Genomic DNA, 18,936 nt, shown 5'->3' with positions numbered 1-18,936 from the left:
CTGGAACGAGGACGAGGCATCGTGCAGGCGGGGACGATCCACTGGTGGCTTGAGGAAACACAAGGGGTTTATTAAGAGAAGCAGAAGACATTAGGAAACACTAAAGCAGAGAGACCACGAGGGGTAAAAGAAATCAAGTAGGAAAGAAAGAAAAAAAAGCTAACTGTAAGAAGTCCAGGGAACTACTGTAGGAGCAGGCAGGGAACAAAGTACAAAAATGAAACTTCTAACATTCTAGAAAACCGATTGAAATACACATGCAGATTCTGCCATTCAGTGACCCAACAAGGAACTAAACTAAGGTAGGAATATAGATACTTTATTAAATACACAAAACCAGACTGGGTAATGAGGCAAGGAGTGATACATGAAACAATCAACCAATCAGGGAGTGTGCAGGACAACGAGCACTCAGGTGAAACGCACAAGGACTGGTGCAAGAAAACAGGCACCAGATGAAACTAATAATTAAATCAAGGAACTCAGAAACTAACAGGGACAATAAGAAACAGAATCTAACACCAGGGGACTAACAAAGACAGGAAAAACACAACCATGAACACAAAGCAGGAAACCAAAACCAAATCACAAAACACAACTAGAAAAACTGAAATAAACACTAGGGAACAAAATCTACAAAATACCAAAACGTGACTGAGGAGTTTATACGTTGCTGTATACTCAGCTGATTGAGCCATGCAGCCATTTGGGGAGTGTGGGGAAGCACACTAAAGACTGATTCGGGAAGGACAGGATGGTCAGCGACACCTGTTGGCCTAAACGGGGAAGTAGACTAAGACAAACAGGTTCTGACTCTGACACACACATTCACACATTAGTAGAAACATCTGTATACCTGCCCATTCATGGAAATATCTAATAAGCCAGTCAGCGCATTGCATTAAATTATGCAGACATGAGTTGAGAACTTCAGTTAATGGTCAGATCCCATATCAGGGAAAATCAATTTAATCAATGGGGAAAACAATGTAATGAAAGTGACTCTGACATGGCATGATTATTGGTACTAGAAGGGGAGGTTTGAGTATTACAGAATCCAATGATTTCCTGGGATTTTCACTCAACCTCTAGAGTTTACGCAGAACTGCACAAGCATCTAATGAGTGGTAATGCTGCAGGCAGTGCTTGAAGTGGGAAAAAATAAGTGCAGGAACTCTACTTTTCCGACATTTGACATTTCACTCATTTCACTTTCAGTAAGTACCGGAACGCAGAAAAAAGTGGCGGAACCCAAAAGACGAAAATACAGAAGTTCCGGAACTGCGTTCCGCTGCGTTCCGGCCCACTTCAAGCACTGGCTGCAGGTGGAAATGCCTTATTGATGAGAGAGCTGCTATGAAAATGCTGCGACTGGTTTAAGTTGGCAGGAAGGCTAGAGTAAGTCAGGGACCCGCTATATACAACAGTGCTGAGCGAAGAAGCATCTCTGAATGCACAGCACCACAGAGCGAACCATGTTGGGTCCAACTCCTGTAAGCTAAGAAGCCGATACTCTGGTGGCAGAGGCGTAGACTCACCCAAACCGGACAGTGGCTGGTGTGATGAATCTCAATTTCTACTGTGACATTTACTTATTGATGAGACACTTTTATCCAAAGCGATGTGCAGTTGAGAATGCAGGGTCCGCCAGTCCCTGAAACAGTTGGGGTTCGGGGCCCCAAAAAAGGGCCCAACAGGCAGATTCCTTCAGGATCTCATGATTCCCATCCAATTGACCTTCTGATCATAGGCACTGCACTACCCCACCAAGCCACACACCTTCCTAGCCAATGGTGTGGCCAGAGGCTGGTGTGAACAGCATGAGTCTACGGATGTAACCTGCCTTATTTCAATAGTTCAGGCTGCTGCTGGTGTAATGATGTGGCACCAATTAAGCATTTTAAATGCCAAGGCCTGCCTGAGTATTTTGTATTTTGACTGATTATGTGCATCCCTTTATGGCCACAATTTGCCCTTCTCCTAATGGCTATTTCTAGCAGGATAATGTTGAACCTGAAACAGTTTCTTTGATGCTAAGCGAGATCTCTATTAATCTCCTCTACAAATATGCAATTTGTGGGTGACTACCTGGCAACATAGTCGGAAGTCCCAAAGTAACTCATACTGGCACCATTCATCCATTACTGGCTCCTAAGGTGTAACTAATAAATGAAATGATTGGTGATTCTGGTTATGTAAGGCATAGATGCAGCTGCTCAGCCGTGGAAACCCATTCCATGAAGTTCTCTAAGCACCTTTCTTGAGCTAATCTGAAGGCCACACAAAGTTTGGAGGTCTGTAGCAATTGACTCTGCAGACAGTTGGTGACTTCTGCACACTGTGTGCCTCAGCATGCGTTGTCCCCACTCTGAGATTTGCGTGACCTGCCACTTCGTGGCCGAGTTGCTGTTGTTCCCAATTGCTTCCACTTTGTTATAATACCACTAACAGTTGACCGTGCGGTAGGTGCCCTTTTTATTTTTTTGCCCCTGCCCTACAATCAGCCTGAGTTTGCCACTGCATTCCTCAATCACTGCACTGCCTCATTTTCGGTTAAAGCAGGTGGCGAGTGAACATTCAGAGTGAGTTTCAAAGCCTTATCTGTGCCAAAGAATCAATGAAATCATGTCAGGAGATGAGTGCAAAATGCCAATATGTACGAATGTCCCTGCAAGCTCAGTCTACACGCTCACTGTGGGGTGAGTGAGTCATGCTGTTCAGATACGGTCTAGATCCAGCTGAATCTGTACCAGTGAAAATGTCTAAGAAGCATAAAGCTGGTCAGAGAAAGACATTTGGTGGGGACTAGTTAGACCAGAACAGAATTTCTTCTTTCACGCAACATGTAAGTGTTTAGATGATGGCCTAGCGGTGCAGTGAAGTGACAATCCACTTCAAATACTCAGTGTTTTTCTGTACAGTGAAGTGACACTCAGTGTTTTTCTGTGCTTCTGTGCACAGGCACAAGACTCCGAAAGGTGAATCATACTGATCAGACACTGCCTGTATCGGCTGTCCCTCCAAGCTGAGAAGCAGGGGACAGGAATAAACTAGCGAGAGGTGTCGAGGTCAGTGGCAAGCCTGAAAAAGCTACAGACTGCAGCGTGTGAGACTGGCAATGATGTGCATCAGTCAACACAACGTCCAACATGCTTCACAAAATGAGTCTGTTAAATGGGGCCGAGGAGGAACCGTTTCTTCGGTCGGCCAGGTGACTTCATGGAGGTCATAGGAAAGCACTTGAGTGATGTTTGAAAGGTTGGTTATATAACGAGAAACTGGAGAACAACTTGGAGTTGAAATGCTTTACTTGATTTTGGGTGCAGCATAATGCTCTGGTGGTGCTATTTCTCGCTAAACACTGGAAAATTTGGAGCAAATGTTTTGGAAATCCAAATCAAAACTGCAACTGCATATTAGACAGGCAAAATAATAATAATAATAATAATAATGCATATCATCCTATGATTGGCAAAATCAAAATTCCCGTTAAGTAAACTGCTGTCCTGTTCTTCGTCACTGTAGGCAGTGAGCAGTATTTATCATTTCATCCATCCATCTATCCATCCATCCATTTTCAAAATACTTATCTGGGTCAGTAGCACTGGGCTTAATAACTTCAGGCACACAATAATAGTCTTTCTTGCCATACCTACATGACCGATGCATTTACTTACAGCCATTTTATGTGAAAATCTGCCTGAACTACAGTAGCTTTCTGTAACATGGCATATGCCTAAAAGAGGCAGAGCCATTTGCTGTATTGCATGTCTGTTCCTCATTCTCACCTCATTCTTTATCAGCATTTAATGTGGTTATTAGCAGAGGTTAAGCTGATGTTGTGACAGCACTTGTCCTCACCAAGCCTTCACTATCGGCGTTTAATTTCGCCTTGTTTGAATACACACTATGCATTATGCATTAACACAGCTCTGCCGTGATCTTGTGGATAATTTAACACTTTGCAGGAGAGTACTGTCAAGGACACTGGAAGAGCACAGAGTTGATAGCTGTTGGATAGCGGTTATGGCCTGCCTTTTTCACTGAGATTACAAGCCATTAATATGTATGGACACTGGTTGAAGTGAGCCCATGTTGTTCCCCGTGGAAACAGACAGGAGGGCTCTCCTAGGGCGCAGCCCATGTTGTTCCCCGTGGAAACAGATAGGAGGGCTCTTCCTCTCGTTTGCAATGGCTTCCTCTCGTTTGCAAATTTCTTGTGTTCTTATGAAGGCCCCCATAGACTCCCACTTACACTCTCAGAACCACCCTTACACTCTCAGATTCACTCTTACACTCTCAGACCCACATTTACACTCTGAGACTCATGATTACACTCTCAGACCCACACTTACACTCTGAGACTCACAATTACACTCTCCGATTCACTCTTACACTCTCAGACCCACGTTTACACAGACTCCCACTTACACTCTCAGAACCACCCTTACACTCTCCAACCCACACTTACACTCTAAGACTCATGATTACACTCTCAGACCCACACTTACACTCTAAGACTCATGATTACACTCTCAGACCCACACTTACACTCTTAGACTCATGATTACACTCTCCGACCCACACTTGCACTCTTAGACCCACACTTACACTCCATATGACACCCTCTTCTGCGTTGTCACTGTTACCCTTATTTCAGAACACAGGAGAGAATAAATAATGAATGCTTAATGAGTTGTATGTTTGATTATCAGCCATCTTTAGCCATATGTTTAAAACGAATTGCTTGATAGAACTGCAATTAAAGACATAAAGTTAGTTTTTAATGATCCAGCTGGATTATTGTGGGTCTGCAGTGTCTTGACTAGGCTTGTACTGGCTCTAATTTCAGTGTTTATTGAGCTGCTCCCTGCCTCTCACTGTTTCATCTTGTATAATTCATTATTTCAATGTGATGTTTTCATAGGCTTATATTTCTATTTCTCATTAACTGTCTGGCTTTAGCCAGAAGACCCTTAAAAATAGAGAATTTTCTGGTATTGTAAATAATAAAGAAAATGCCCTCCTGTAGGTCAACTGCAGTGAAAGTTCTCTGATCAGCCATGCTGAATGCAGTTATTGATTATAGTCAACTACTTTATAATTTCCAACAAGAAAGTAAAGATGGCTTGAAAAAAAAATCAAAATGAATAGTATCTAAGTGCTGGCGGATGGTGGATAGATGGAACCCAATGTGTTTCTGAGCCCTGCTATAGATGCTCTGTAGCACCAACAAAGGCCTGTGTGAATGGAAATTCATTTATACTGAACAACGTGGAAGGTGGACACCAGAAAGCGTTCCTGTGGGAGGAGAAGGAGATGTGCTGGGAGGAGGGATGTAAGGAAAGCGGAGGGGGCAGCAGTACTGGAAGCCTGACTGTCTGCAGCACTGAGCAGCTCAACACCCTCCCAGGCTTGAACATCTTATTCGCGTTAGTGCTACAGACAGCCCCAGGATGTAGAAACATTCGATATTTCTGTTTCCAGATCCTGTGCTGTCCAATAAGGGCTGAAAATCTGTAAGCAGCATCAGATCATCTCTTGTGGTCCACCTTCAAACACTCAAAATGCTGCACAGAAAGACTGAACAGTAAATAAAAGTGCAAATCAAGTTACATCCTGAGATACAATAAGCTAATCAAATGAATAATGCCTTACGGGGCCTATGCAGACAATACAGTACATAGCAAACACAACAGCAGAACATGACAGCATGCATGCAAAAAGGAGCATTTGGACTTTAAATCCATTTTCTAGAATAATATAAACGCCCACCCCCAACCCCCCCCATCGCCCTCTCTTGCTGTGTGCGTGGGTGTGTGAACTTTAAAAGAAAACCGGCCACTGACAAGTCCCACCGACTGTCTGTCGAGTGCCGCCGTGTGAGTTCACAGCCCCCCGGGCGCCTCGATAATGACGCCCAGCGCACCGATCGCACGTAACGATGAGCCGCTCCGGGGAACCGGGCGCCGCTAGAAGAGGCGCGCAGCTCCGATCTGCGGCACATGGGACCAGCCCCGACTGGGTAGGGGACCCTCGCTCATCGATGGTCTTAATACAACAGCACATGAGCTGAGATTTTAGGAGTGAAGAGAGACACGTATCTGCGTCTGCCGCTTATCAAGCCGCCGCGCGCCTGTCCGGCAGCATGGTGGAGCTGGAGAAGGACGTTCTGCCGCTGCCGCCGCGGTACCGCTTCCGCGACCTGTTGCTCGGTGATTGGCAAGCAGATGACAGGTAAGAATCAATGCACGGTAGTTCTGTTCTACGCATTTCTGCGTAAAATGGATATTTATTTCTAGATCTCTGTATTCCCTGCATGGAATACACGTGAACCATATGTTAAATGACTTGATCGCGTGGAACCTCATAAAAGTGAAATGACAAAGGATTTGCGGCACGTCGTGTACATGTATGTGTAGGGTATATGGAATATACATACATTTCTGAGTGTTAATCGCACAGCGGCGATGGCGCTCCTTTTTATGGACCGTATTCGTGCAACAGGTCCCAGTCTAGCAGGCTCAAATTGCGTACGAGAAGCCGCTCCGCAAACCCTTGTGCCATTTATTGCTCTGATTTAAACGGTTTATTTATTTACTCTGATATAAAAAAATTATTATATTTTTATACTGTCAGAGCAAGTTTAAACCGTGATGTCGGTGGCCTCGGTTCATGTGCAAAGTCAGTCAGGAGTAAGTGCGACTGCCGAGAAAAGCGCACTGATGCCTTCCGATCTCCGCTTTAATTTTCATCAAAATTACTTAGTTATGACCGAAAACAGCTGCGATTTAATGCACTTCATTGAGCGCTGGTGTATAATAGGCTACATGAAAGGGTATTGATATTATAAGTGATTACCAAAGCTTCTTTATGTTATTTTGCAGTCTCCATGAAGTAGAAAGCTAGACTGTCATTGACACTGGGAATTAGACGCTTTGTAGATAGAGTAGACTATATTAATGTTTTATGACAGTTTGCATCAATAACAGGGAGATGCTATAAATGAAAGACATCCAACAACGTTTATTTTTCTTTGGTGATTTCCTGTCAAAATCTCACAGGATAGCAGTGGACTATTTAACTCTTCATCTTCTCGTAAAAAATATCAGTATAATTTCAACTCCCAGTTTGGTTGGAAAATTAGACCACCTTATGGGCTCTTTGACGTGACCACGGCAAACATAAATTTATGAGGCTTTTGTGATTTCGCCATGCCATCGATTAAATATCTTGTACATCAAATATACAACACTTAAGACAACTATTTAACTTTTCCCGAAAATATTACATAGTTTATGGTGTACTGTCAGCTAAGATCAATATCTTTGTTTGCTTTGTTACTATTAAAACGGTGAGTAATAAATATGTATTACTCTTGATGTCCCCTTTAATAGTAAAATCTGACCGTGTATAGCCGCCCAAACATTGAAAAATAGGCAAGAAGAATACATTTTTAGACATAATCTGGCTTACCTTCCTGCATTCAGAAGTGGGCCACTATCCATACCGCCTGCTTCTTCTGTCAATTTATTTATTTATTCATTTATTTCTTATTCATTTATCTACTACTGGATGGCAGCATACAGTAACTACCCTGCCTGTCCGCAGTTAGTGCACCTCTGCCCAGACAGGGCAGAACATCCGTATGCTGAGTGGAGAGCCAGGTGTGGGGCTCAGCCAGTCCTACCTGTGCCTGCAGAGGGCAAGGCTGCGCAGAGGGAAATACTCAGCTCACTGTGGCTGTCTCAGTCCAAGCAAAGACTCAGCTCACTGCGGCTGTCTCAGTCCAAGCAAAGACTCAGCTCACTGCGGCTGTCTCAGCCCAGCCAAAGACTCCGCTCACTGTGGCTGTCTCAGCCCAGCCAAAGACTCAGCTCACTGTGGCTGTCTCAGTCCAAGCAAAGACTCAGCTCACTGCGGCTGTCTCAGTCCAAGCAAAGACTCAGCTCACTGCGGCTGTCTCAGTCCAAGCAAAGACTCAGCTCACTGCGGCTGTCTCAGCCCAGCCAAAGACTCAGCTCACTGTGGCTGTCTCAGTCCAAGCAAAGACTCAGCTCACTGCGGCTGTCTCAGTCCAAGCAAAGACTCAGCTCACTGTGGCTGTCTCAGTCCAAGCAAAGACTCAGCTCACTGCGGCTGTCTCAGTCCAAGCAAAGACTCAGCTCACTGCGGCTGTCTCAGCCCAGCCAAAGACTCAGCTCACTGTGGCTGTCTCAGTCCAAGCAAAGACTCAGCTCACTGCGGCTGTCTCAGTCCAAGCAAAGACTCAGCTCACTGCGGCTGTCTCAGTCCAAGCAAAGACTCAGCTCACTTTGGCTGTCTCAGCCCAGCCAAAGACTCCGCTCACTGCGGCTGTCTCAGCCCAGCCAAAGACTCAGCTCACTTTGGCTGTCTCAGCCCAGCCAAAGACTCAGCTCACTGCGGCTGTCTCAGCCCAGCCAAAGACTCAGCTCACTGCAGTTGTCTCAGTCCAGCCAAAGACTCAGCTCACTTTGGCTGTCTCAGTCCAGCCAAAGACTCAGCTCACTGCGGCTGTCTCAGCCCAGCCAAAGACTCAGCTCACTTTGGCTGTCTCAGTCCAGCCAAAGACTCAGCTCACTTAGGCTGTCTCAGCCCAGCCAAAAACTCAGCTCACTGCGGCTGTCTCAGCCCAGCCAAAGACTCAGCTCACTGCAGTTGTCTCAGCCCAGCCAAAGACTCCGCTCACTGTGGCTGTCTCAGCCCAGCCAAAGACTCAGCTCACTGCGGTTGTCTCAGCCCAGCCAAAGACTCAGCTCACTGCGGCTGTCTCAGCCCAGCCAAAGACTCCGCTCACTGCGGCTGTCTCAGCCCAGCCACTTGGTATCTTTCTCAGTAACTCAGTAAAGTACCATGGGGACCTGAATGATTTCTCTTAAAATGGCTGCAAAAACACTAAATACCACTAATAATAATAATAATAATTACTACACAGAGACTCAGAGGTTTTGGAAATTGATGGTGAAAGGCTAAATTTGCCAAGAAATAACCAGACTTTTAAATAAAGGATCTGTGATAGAGGGAGGTTACCAGAGGTATCAGTTGGAATCTCACAATAACAATCTAATTTCAAGATGTGCTGAGATGCTTCATTTGGGGAGAGGGAATCATTTCCATCCAGATGGTTTTCCTGCAGAAAAACGGAGTGATGAGAATCCCAAGGAGGCCTCTCATTGTTGTGGTACACTGGTCATTTTTATATGCTAAAACTGTAAAAGATTTGCTCAAGATCCCAGTGCATTTTCCTTGTCTTCTGGGCACCATCACAGCTCGCTCACAATTGTTATGGCTTTTTAATGATGCTGTTGAAGGTGCTTTGAATTATATTCTGCTTCTAGAAAAAAGCTTCTGCTCTGTTGTAAGCTGTTTAGATGTTGCACTGACTAACCAACATATCATCACATGGTTGCATTGTGTAAATTAGGAGGCCCTGTCTGTCTCTTGGGGGATAATCAATTGATCAAAATGATTTGCACAAGAAGTGGTGCGCTTTGTATATATTGTGTTTGTGCTTTATGAATAGTGTGTGATTGTGCTTTGCGCATAGTGTATTTTTGTGCTTTGCATATTGTTTGTGTTTATTCTTTGTTTATAGTGTGTTTATACCTTGTGTTTAGTGTTTGTTAATGTGACAGTTCTCGGTTATTTAAGTGTGAAAATGTTTTGTTGTCCTCTTCATACTGTACACTTACCCATCACCAAACTGGGATTCCCCAAATAAATCTGTGGTCTGTCCTGAAATCCCAGTGTGGCCTGGCTGGCTGAAGCACCTCAAACCCTGACACACTCACGCCGAGTGTTTTGGATCCGTAGTTTGCTCGACCTGTGTATTAGAGTGTAACTGCAGTTATACGCTCGCTCACTCTCCCTATGTCTAGCTGCTGCTCCGCCTGTGTATTAGTGCATAACTGCAGTTATACGCTCGCTCACTCTCCCTATGTCTAGCTGCTGCTCCGCCTGTGTATTAGTGCGTAACTGCAGTTATACGCTCGCTCACTCTCCCTATGTCTAGCTGCTGCTCGGCCTTTGTATTAGTGCGTAACTGCAGTTATACGCTCGCTCACTCTCCCTATGTGTAGCTGCTGCTCCGCCTGTGTATTAGTGCGTAACTGCAGTTATACGCTCGCTCACTCTCCCTATGTCTAGCTGCTGCTCCGCCTGTGTATTAGAGTGTAACTGCAGTTATACGCTCGCTCACTCTCCCTATGTCTAGCTGCTGCTCCGCCTGTGTATTAGTGCATAACTGCAGTTATACGCTCGCTCACTCTCCCTATGTCTAGCTGCTGCTCCGCCTGTGTATTAGTGCGTAACTGCAGTTATACGCTCGCTCACTCTCCCTATGTCTAGCTGCTGCTCGGCCTTTGTATTAGTGCGTAACTGCAGTTATACGCTCGCTCACTCTCCCTATGTGTAGCTGCTGCTCGGCCTGTGTATTAGTGCGTAACTGCAGTTATACGCTCACTCTCCCTATGTCTAGCTGCTGCTCGGCCTGTGTATTAGTGCGTAACTGCAGTTATACGCTCGCTCACTCTCCCTATGTCTAGCTGCTGCTCTGCCTGTGTATTAGTGCGTAACTGCAGTTATACGCTCGCTCACTCTCCCTATGTCTAGCTGCTGCTCGGCCTGTGTATTAGTGCGTAACTGCAGTTATACGCTCGCTCACTCTCCCTATGTCTAGCTGCTGCTCTGCCTGTGTATTAGTGCGTAACTGCAGTTATACGCTCGCTCACTCTCCCTATGTCTAGCTGCTGCTCGGCCTGTGTATTAGTGCGTAACTGCAGTTATACGCTCGCTCACTCTCCCTATGTCTAGCTGCTGCTCTGCCTGTGTATTAGTGCGTAACTGCAGTTATACGCTCGCTCACTCTCCCTATGTCTAGCTGCTGCTCGGCCTGTGTATTAGTGCGTAACTGCAGTTATACGCTCGCTCACTCTCCCTATGTCTAGCTGCTGCTCGGCCTGTGTATTAGTGCGTAACTGCAGTTATACGCTCGCTCACTCTCCCTATGGCTAGCTGCTGCTCGGCCTGTGTATTAGTGCGTAACTGCAGTTATACGCTCGCTCACTCTCCCTATGTCTAGCTGCTGCACGGCCTGTGTATTAGTGCGTAACTGCAGTTATACGCTCGCTCACTCTCCCTATGTCTAGCTGCTGCTCGGCCTGTGCATTAGTGCGTAACTGCAGTTATACGCTCGCTCACTCTCCCTATGTCTAGCTGCTGCTCCGCCTGTGCATTAGTGCGTAACTGCAGTTATACGCTCGCTCACTCTCCCTATGTCTAGCTGCTGCTCCGCCTGTGCGTTAGTGCGTAACTGCAGTTATACGCTCGCTCACTCTCCCTATGTCTAGCTGCTGCTCCGCCTGTGCGTTAGTGCGTAACTGCAGTTATACGCTCGCTCACTCTCCCTATGTCTAGCTGCTGCTCCGCCTGTGCGTTAGTGCGTAACTGCAGTTATACGCTCGCTCACTCTCCCTATGTCTAGCTGCTGCTCCGCCTGTGCGTTAGTGCGTAACTGCAGTTATACGCTCGCTCACTCTCCCTATGTCTAGCTGCTGCTCCGCCTGTGTGTTAGTGCGTAACTGCAGTTATACGCTCGCTCACTCTCCCTATGTCTAGCTGCTGCTCTGCCTGTGTATTAGTGCGTAACTGCAGTTATACGCTCGCTCACTCTCCCTATGTCTAGCTGCTGCTCGGCCTGTGTATTAGTGCGTAACTGCAGTTATACGCTCGCTCACTCTCCCTATGTCTAGCTGCTGCTCGGCCTGTGTATTAGTGCGTAACTGCAGTTATACGCTCGCTCACTCTCCCTATGTCTAGCTGCTGCTCTGCCTGTTTATTAGTGCGTAACTGCAGTTATACGCTCGCTCACTCTCCCTATGTCTAGTTGCTGCTCGGCCTGTGTATTAGTGCGTAACTGCAGTTATACGCTCGCTCACTCTCCCTATGTCTAGTTGCTGCTCGGCCTGTGTATTAGTGCGTAACTGCAGTTATACGCTCGCTCACTCTCCCTATGTCTAGTTGCTGCTCGGCCTGTGTATTAGTGCGTAACTGCAGTTATACGCTCGCTCACTCTCCCTATGTCTAGTTGCTGCTCGGGCTGTGTATTAGTGCGTAACTGCAGTTATACGCTCGCTCACTCTCCCTATGTCTAGTTGCTGCTCGGCCTGTGTATTAGTGCGTAACTGCAGTTATACGCTCGCTCACTCTCCCTATGTCTAGCTGCTGCTCTGCCTGTGTATTAGTGCGTAACTGCAGTTATAATCCCTAGGATTCGTGGCTCCTTGTCTCCCTGGGTAAACCCTCACCTGTTCCTCCATATCCACGCAGGTGCACCTCCTGCAGTAACACTGCTAAACTGCAGAAGCTGCATTGTACTTTGCTCCACGGTTTCTAAACACTGCACAATTACCCAAAATGCGCCAGAGGCTGTAGGCGCAAGGCAGAGAACAACCCAGGATTCCGCGCCAGCCCATCACAGGGCACACTCACACACCATTTAAAACTTAAAACTCACTGATGAATAAATGTATCTAGAGACATGCATCTACCAGAGTTCATCAGCACACATGTGACATATTAGTTAGAGTCATTAGGATGAGTTGAGGAGCGTGATGTTCAGGCAGTGCTCCTTACTCCAGGATGTCAGTGTCTCCGCAGTTACTCTATGCAAACAAAACTCCCGACTGTAATGATATACTAAAATTTGATTTCCAGCAGATTAAGGCACAGTCTGTGCTGGGCTTCACAATGCAAACAGCACATCCTCAGGTCTACTTTTCTATCTTCCTGCATGGAGTCTGCAGGGAAGGAACAGCTCTGGGAGAATCTCTGAATGGGCAGTGAGAGGCAGTGCTGATGGAGATTTGCGTAATGGGGGAAACGACAGTGCAGTGTCTAATGGTGGAAAGGTACAGAGAGAGGAACGGAGCAGAGGGCGAGAGGGGCAGGGAGAGATTGAGTGCGTAATGGATGCAGCATGAGTGACAGCACTATGGCTGCACTGTCCGTGACCACTGGGGGAGGAGAAGGAGGGCCCCCCCCGCCACCCCTCCACGTGATGGAGGCAGGCTTACACCCCAAAGCACCATCAGAGTTTATCACTATGTGTCTCCCCCACGGGTATGAATAAACTCCTGCTGTTCTATTGGTGTGTGTGTGTGTGTGTGTGTGTGTGTGTGTGTGTGCGCCAAAAGTCTCTTCTGTGTGCCAAAAGTTTTTTAGTTTGGTTACTTATGGTTAGGGTTAGGGCTGGGTGGTGGTTAAGGTCGTCATTAGTAGGATTAGGGCTGTACCCATAGAAATAAACAGAGTCCCCACAAAGATGAATACATGGACTGTGGTAGCAATAGGAAATGACACGTTTGAATATGAGAAACTGAGGATTTGAAGGAGCAGGTCCCAGCAGTGCTGCTCTCAGCGACGACATTCTGCCGCTTTGCCTTCCACCTTCTCGGTACGGTCCCCGCTTTTGTCTTTTGATTTTTTTCGCGTATTTGCTGACAGTTCAGCCTATGCTCTGACAGGCTGCGTGACATAGCCATGCCAGAAGAATGTTGCCAGCCCACAGAGCGAGCCGTGGGGAACGCCGGCCGGCAGTCCTGCTTAGGTGAGCCCACACATGTACTCGGCGTCTTGAGAGACTCTGAGGGATGACTCACCATGAGACTGTCCTCGACTGGCCATAGATCGTGTTTCTCGCCGTAATGTGGCGTTTACGCGGGCATCAAACTCCCTCTGGCCTCGGCCCGAAGGGGCCTCCTGCACACATCTTAGACATAGCAGTCCTCTCAATCTCCTTTTTTTTTCTCCACAGACTAATGCACATCAACGTTAGATGATGATGTCATTCTCCCCCATTTAAGCCACGCCCACTCTGCCATAGCCCTTGCAGGATGAGACACTTTTTACATGGAAAATGTATCTTACTGCCAAATGCTGCAAGGGGGGCGGCAAAGACAGTAAGGTGGGGGTACAAGATGGGGGGCAATAGAACGTCTCCCTGAACCCCTGTGCCATCAGTGGTAGCGTTTACCACTTCTCAACTCACTCATAAGCGTGGGCCCCTCGAGGTTTGCTCTGCTAATCAGCTACCTGACTACCATCTTCCCACTGTACTTTGTTGGTCTTTTGTCTGGTTTGCGAAACATCTCTGGGGAGGGATGAAGCGACTTTTTGAGTAGGGCTCCTGAAACAGCAGACCTACCTGCAAACCCCCTTAGTGGGCACTTCTTGGGGGGGGTGGTTCTGTAGTGCCGTGTGTTTCTCACATTTGCGCTCCATTCAAAATGGCAGTTTTCCTTTTGTATATTGACCAGTCTTTGTCCTTCCTCTGAACATCCCCTGATTCCCATCTGTCCCGCAAAACAGAGGCACACAGTAAACCTTCGCAGCGGCCTCAGGGTCTGCCCGCGGCTGGGGGGGTCGCGCTGCTTTTTTGCTTTTCCTGTCGAGGTGGCAGTTAATCTGCTTAGCGCGGTTTCCGAACCTCTGCTGCACTTTAGAAGTTCAGCATTTATAAACAAGCTGCCATTTCCCCTCAGGCTAGAGGGCCCTTAAACAGCAGGCCACCGATTGCTGTGCCATAGCAGCTGCTGTGGCACCTTGCGCTGAAAACACTGTTTCCTCTTCTGCTGTTTCCATCGTCCTGGACATAAAACCCAGAAAGAGATGTACAGCCTGTGTCCTGGCTGATGTTCTCCTGCCTTAATGATTCTTAAATCTACACTTTATAATATGATATCTGTCTGCCGGTCAGACGTCAGTGCATAGACCTTCACTCTCATCCCTCTTGTCATAGTTTGCTTCTTTGTTCTGGACATATATTTATTGGAGAAACCCCCTCACCCCCCTGCAGTGATGTGCAGTTCTACGCATAGCTACTTCATTGCTACTTCTTTCGAGCAGAGTTTGTGCTCCTTTGGTGCCCTTCCAATGGCAACAATGTGTTGAAACATAAGAGGAAGTGTGAACCATATCATTGTGTGAAAAGTCTCAGGAAAACAGAAATTGCTAAGGTTACTGAGAACTGACCCTGGGCTAGCAAAGAACTTGGAAATGTATTCAAAGTAGTAAACTGAAACTCCCTATTTATTAAGTATTTAGACTTTTCCTCCATATTGAGCCTGGAATCTCTTTGAGATCAGTGGTCTCATACTTAAATAATTTAAATATCCTGGGGGCTACAGGTCCAAGCGGGTCACATGAGGAATTTTTTGAGCTAGAAGAGATACAAAAGAGAGTCAAAAATTCTCGCCAGTTATCTGCGCCGGGGAGGTCGAGGTGCCTATGGTTATCTACCTCAGAGAAATTCAATTGATTGAACCAAACAGTCTCACTCCTCTACTTATAAAACAACAAGCCATGAATTAAGAGGGACTCTCTGTAGTGCTCTGAGATATAATTATTGTATGTCATTGCATAGATCTGGAGAAGAGGTTAAAGAAGATTAACCAATGCTCAAAGGTTTTAAGGAGTACAATGGAAGTAGTTATGAACCGCCAAGATTATTCCCAGCACTGTCTGTCTGAACTCTGAGAACACAAGGAAAAAGATTCTCTGGTTTGATAAGATAAAAATTGAACTGTCTGACAAGATTCAGGTAGTCCTTGTCACCTGGAGAATAGTGATTCAAGTAGTGCTCGTCACCTGGAGAATAGTGATTCAGGTAGTGCTTGTCACCTGGAGAATAGTGATTCAGGTAGTGTTTGTCACCTGGAGAATAGTGATTCAAGTAGTGCTTGTCACCTGGAGAATAGTGATTCAGGTAGTGCTTGTCACCTAGAGAAACGTGATTCAAGTAGTGCTTGTCACCTGGAGAAAAGTGATTCAGGTAGTGCTTGTCACCTGGAGAATAGTGATTCAGGTAGTGCTTGTCACCTGGAGAATAGTGATTCAGGTAGTGCTTGTCACCTGGAGAATAGTGATTCAGGTAGTGCTTGTCACCTGGAGAATAGTGATTCAGGTAGTGCTTGTCACCTGGAGAATAGTGTTTGTACAGAAAAGCAAAGTGCTGCTGATGTAATGCTATGATGTATCTCAGCAGTACAGACTGGTCAGGACTGAGGCAATGATGAACAGAGCCACCTACAAAGTGACGGAACATGCAGCGAGAACCTTGGACTTGCAGCATCACCATGAAGCACGTGCCCAAGGCAGCTTTTGAGTAGCTTTGGATCCCTGATTGCATGTGATGGGGGGCCTAGGCCCCCTCCTAAAGAGCCCATAAAACACCATGCAGAGACGTGCAGTTCGCCAAGGCCATTCATCCAACCTGACGGAGCTGCAGCGGATCTGTGTCGATAATTATCGCATTATAAGTCATTATTTCTTCACTTTCAGGCTCAATTTTTGCTTGAACTTCCCTTAGAATTCCCCTTCAGAACATGCGAACAGGTGACAAATTGATCGGACTGCAAGCTGAACTCTAATTTTAATAAATCATAGAAAATAACATCTTTTGTCGTAGGGTGTCATAGTGCCGATTTGGATTGTCAATGCTGACCGAGTGTAACACTAGTGATACGCCAACAGTACGGTATTGATGGGTTTTTTTCTTTGGTTTGTACCTTATTTCTAAAGATTGAAAATGGAAAACCTAATTTCTGGTGTTTGTGACCATAAATATTTGCATTCAGTATGTTCTACTGTGTGGCAGTGCATCAACTGGTGAAATACACTCACCTAAAGGATTATTAGCAACACCTGTTCAATTTCTCATTAATGCAATTATCTAATCAACCAATCATATGGCAGTTGCTTCAATGCATTTAGGGGTGTGGTCCTGGTCAAGACAATCTCCTGAACTCCAAACTGAATGTCAGAATGGGAAAGAAAGGTGATTTAAGCAATTTTGAGCGTGGCATGGTTGTTGGTGGCAGACGGGCCGGTCTGAGTATTTCACAATCTGCTCAGTTACTGGGATTTTCACGCACAACCATTTCTAGGGTTTACAAAGAATGGTGTGCAAAGGGAAAAACATCCAGTATGCGGCAGTCCTGTGGGCGAAAATGCCTTGTTGATGCTAGAGGTCAGAGGAGAATGGGCCGACTGATTCAAGCTGATAGAAGAGCAACTTTGACTGAAATAACCACTCGTTACAACCGAGGTATGCAGCAAAGCATTTGTGAAGCCACAACACGCACAACCTTGAGGCGGATGGGCTACAACAGCAGAAGACCCCACCGGGTACCACTCATCTCCACTACAAATAGGAAAAAGAGACTACAATTTGCACGAGCTCACCAAAATTGGACAGTTGAAGACTGGAAAAATGTTGCCTGGTCTGATGAGTCTCGATTTCTGTTGAGACATTCAAATGGTAGAGTCAGAATTTGGCGTAAACAGAATGAGAACATGGATCCATCATGCCTTGTTACCACTGTGCAGGCTGCTGGTGGTGGTGTAATGGTGTGGGGGATGTTTTCTTGGCACACTTTAGGCCCCTTAGTGCCAATTGGGCATCGTTTAAATGCCACGGCCTACCTGAGCATTGTTTCTGACCATGTCCATCCCTTTATGACCACCATGTACCCATCCTCTGATGGCTACTTCCAGCAGGATAATGCACCATGTCAGAAAGCTCGAATCATTTCAAATTGGTTTCTTGAACATGACAATGAGTTCACTGTACTAAAATGGCCCCCACAGTCACCAGATCTCAACCCAATAGAGCATCTTTGGGATGTGGTGGAACGAGAGCTTCGTGCCCTGGATGTGCATCCCAGCACATCCCAAAGGGGTCACCCGCTACGTCGGTGTGCCACCAGCGAGGTGTACTGGGTAAAGGGGTCACCCGCTACGTCGGTCTGCCACCAGCGAGGTGTACTGGGTAAAGGGGTCACACGGCTCAGGAAAAATCAAACAAGCTTTCTGTCTAAAGCAGATGCTGGTAACCACATAGCAAATTGTTTGATGACGCTCAAACCAGCTTTGCGATGAACCCAAAGAGTGAGTGGGCATGTGAGACAGTAATATTATAGTGCATGCCCCCCCCCCCCCCCCCGACTGAGAGAAGGCAGCTGGGCTGTTATTTCTGTGGAGATGACAGGAGACAGAGACACAGGGGGAGGATGGAGATGGTGAGAGAGCAGCGAGGGAGTTCATTTCAGCCAGACGCCAGCAAAAGGCAGCCTTGGGTAATATAAACAATATATCGACTTAACGTCATATCAAATTTAAATGATAAAAAATGACAAACTTCAATAAACTGTCAATAAGGAACATCACTTAACAGCAAACAAGGTAAGAAGCTGTTTATGGTGTGGTGATACTCCGGCTATTTAAAATTAGACAGGCAACAGGCTGGTAGACTCTGCAGAAAATGACTAATAATGCCAACTAAAACTGGAAATGCTGTTCATTTACTTACACTCACCTAAAGGATTATTAGGAACACCATACTAATACGGTGTTTGACCCCCTTTCGCCTTCAGAACTGCCTTAATTCTACGTGGCATTGATTCAACAAGGTGCTGAAAGCATTCTTTAGAAATGTTGGCCCATATTGATAGGATAGCATCTTGCAGTTGATGGAGATTTGTGGGATGCACATCCAGGGCACGAAGCTCTCGTTCCACCACATCCCAAAGATGCTCTATATATTCGATATATTGTTTATATTACCCAAGGCTGCCTTTTGCTGGCGTCTGGCTGAAATGAACTCCCTCGCTGCTCTCTCACCATCTCCATCCTCCCCCTGTGTCTCTGTCTCCTGTCATCTCCACAGAAATAACAGCCCAGCTGCCTTCTCTCAGTCGGGGGGGGGGGGGGGGCATGCACTATAATATTACTGTCTCACATGCCCACTCACTCTTTGGGTTCATCGCAAAGCTGGTTTGAGCGTCATCAAACAATTTGCTATGTGGTTACCAGCATCTGCTTTAGACAGAAAGCTTGTTTGATTTTTCCTGAGCCGTG

The 18,936-nt window shown here is 46.3% G+C and overlaps 1 protein-coding gene across 4 annotated transcripts in view; it reads left to right on the top strand.

The window, feature by feature from the left end:
- Positions 1 to 5,853: 5,853 nt before the first annotated feature.
- LOC111859937 (potassium channel subfamily T member 2-like) overlaps positions 5,854 to 18,936 on the top strand; it is an 89,107-nt gene continuing 76,024 nt past the window's right edge. For all 4 annotated transcript variants that reach the window (XM_072711824.1, XM_072711822.1, XM_072711823.1 and 1 more), the window contains exon 1: positions 5,854 to 6,237. In XM_072711824.1, the coding sequence (XP_072567925.1) occupies positions 6,149 to 6,237 (89 nt within the window). In that variant the 5' untranslated portion in view covers positions 5,854 to 6,148. The remainder of the gene's footprint in view (positions 6,238 to 18,936) is intronic.

Source organism: Paramormyrops kingsleyae, chromosome 5, assembly GCF_048594095.1.
Source record: "Paramormyrops kingsleyae isolate MSU_618 chromosome 5, PKINGS_0.4, whole genome shotgun sequence".
Classification (NCBI taxonomy): domain Eukaryota; kingdom Metazoa; phylum Chordata; class Actinopteri; order Osteoglossiformes; family Mormyridae; genus Paramormyrops; species Paramormyrops kingsleyae.
This window is presented reverse-complemented; position numbering and strand designations above follow the sequence as displayed.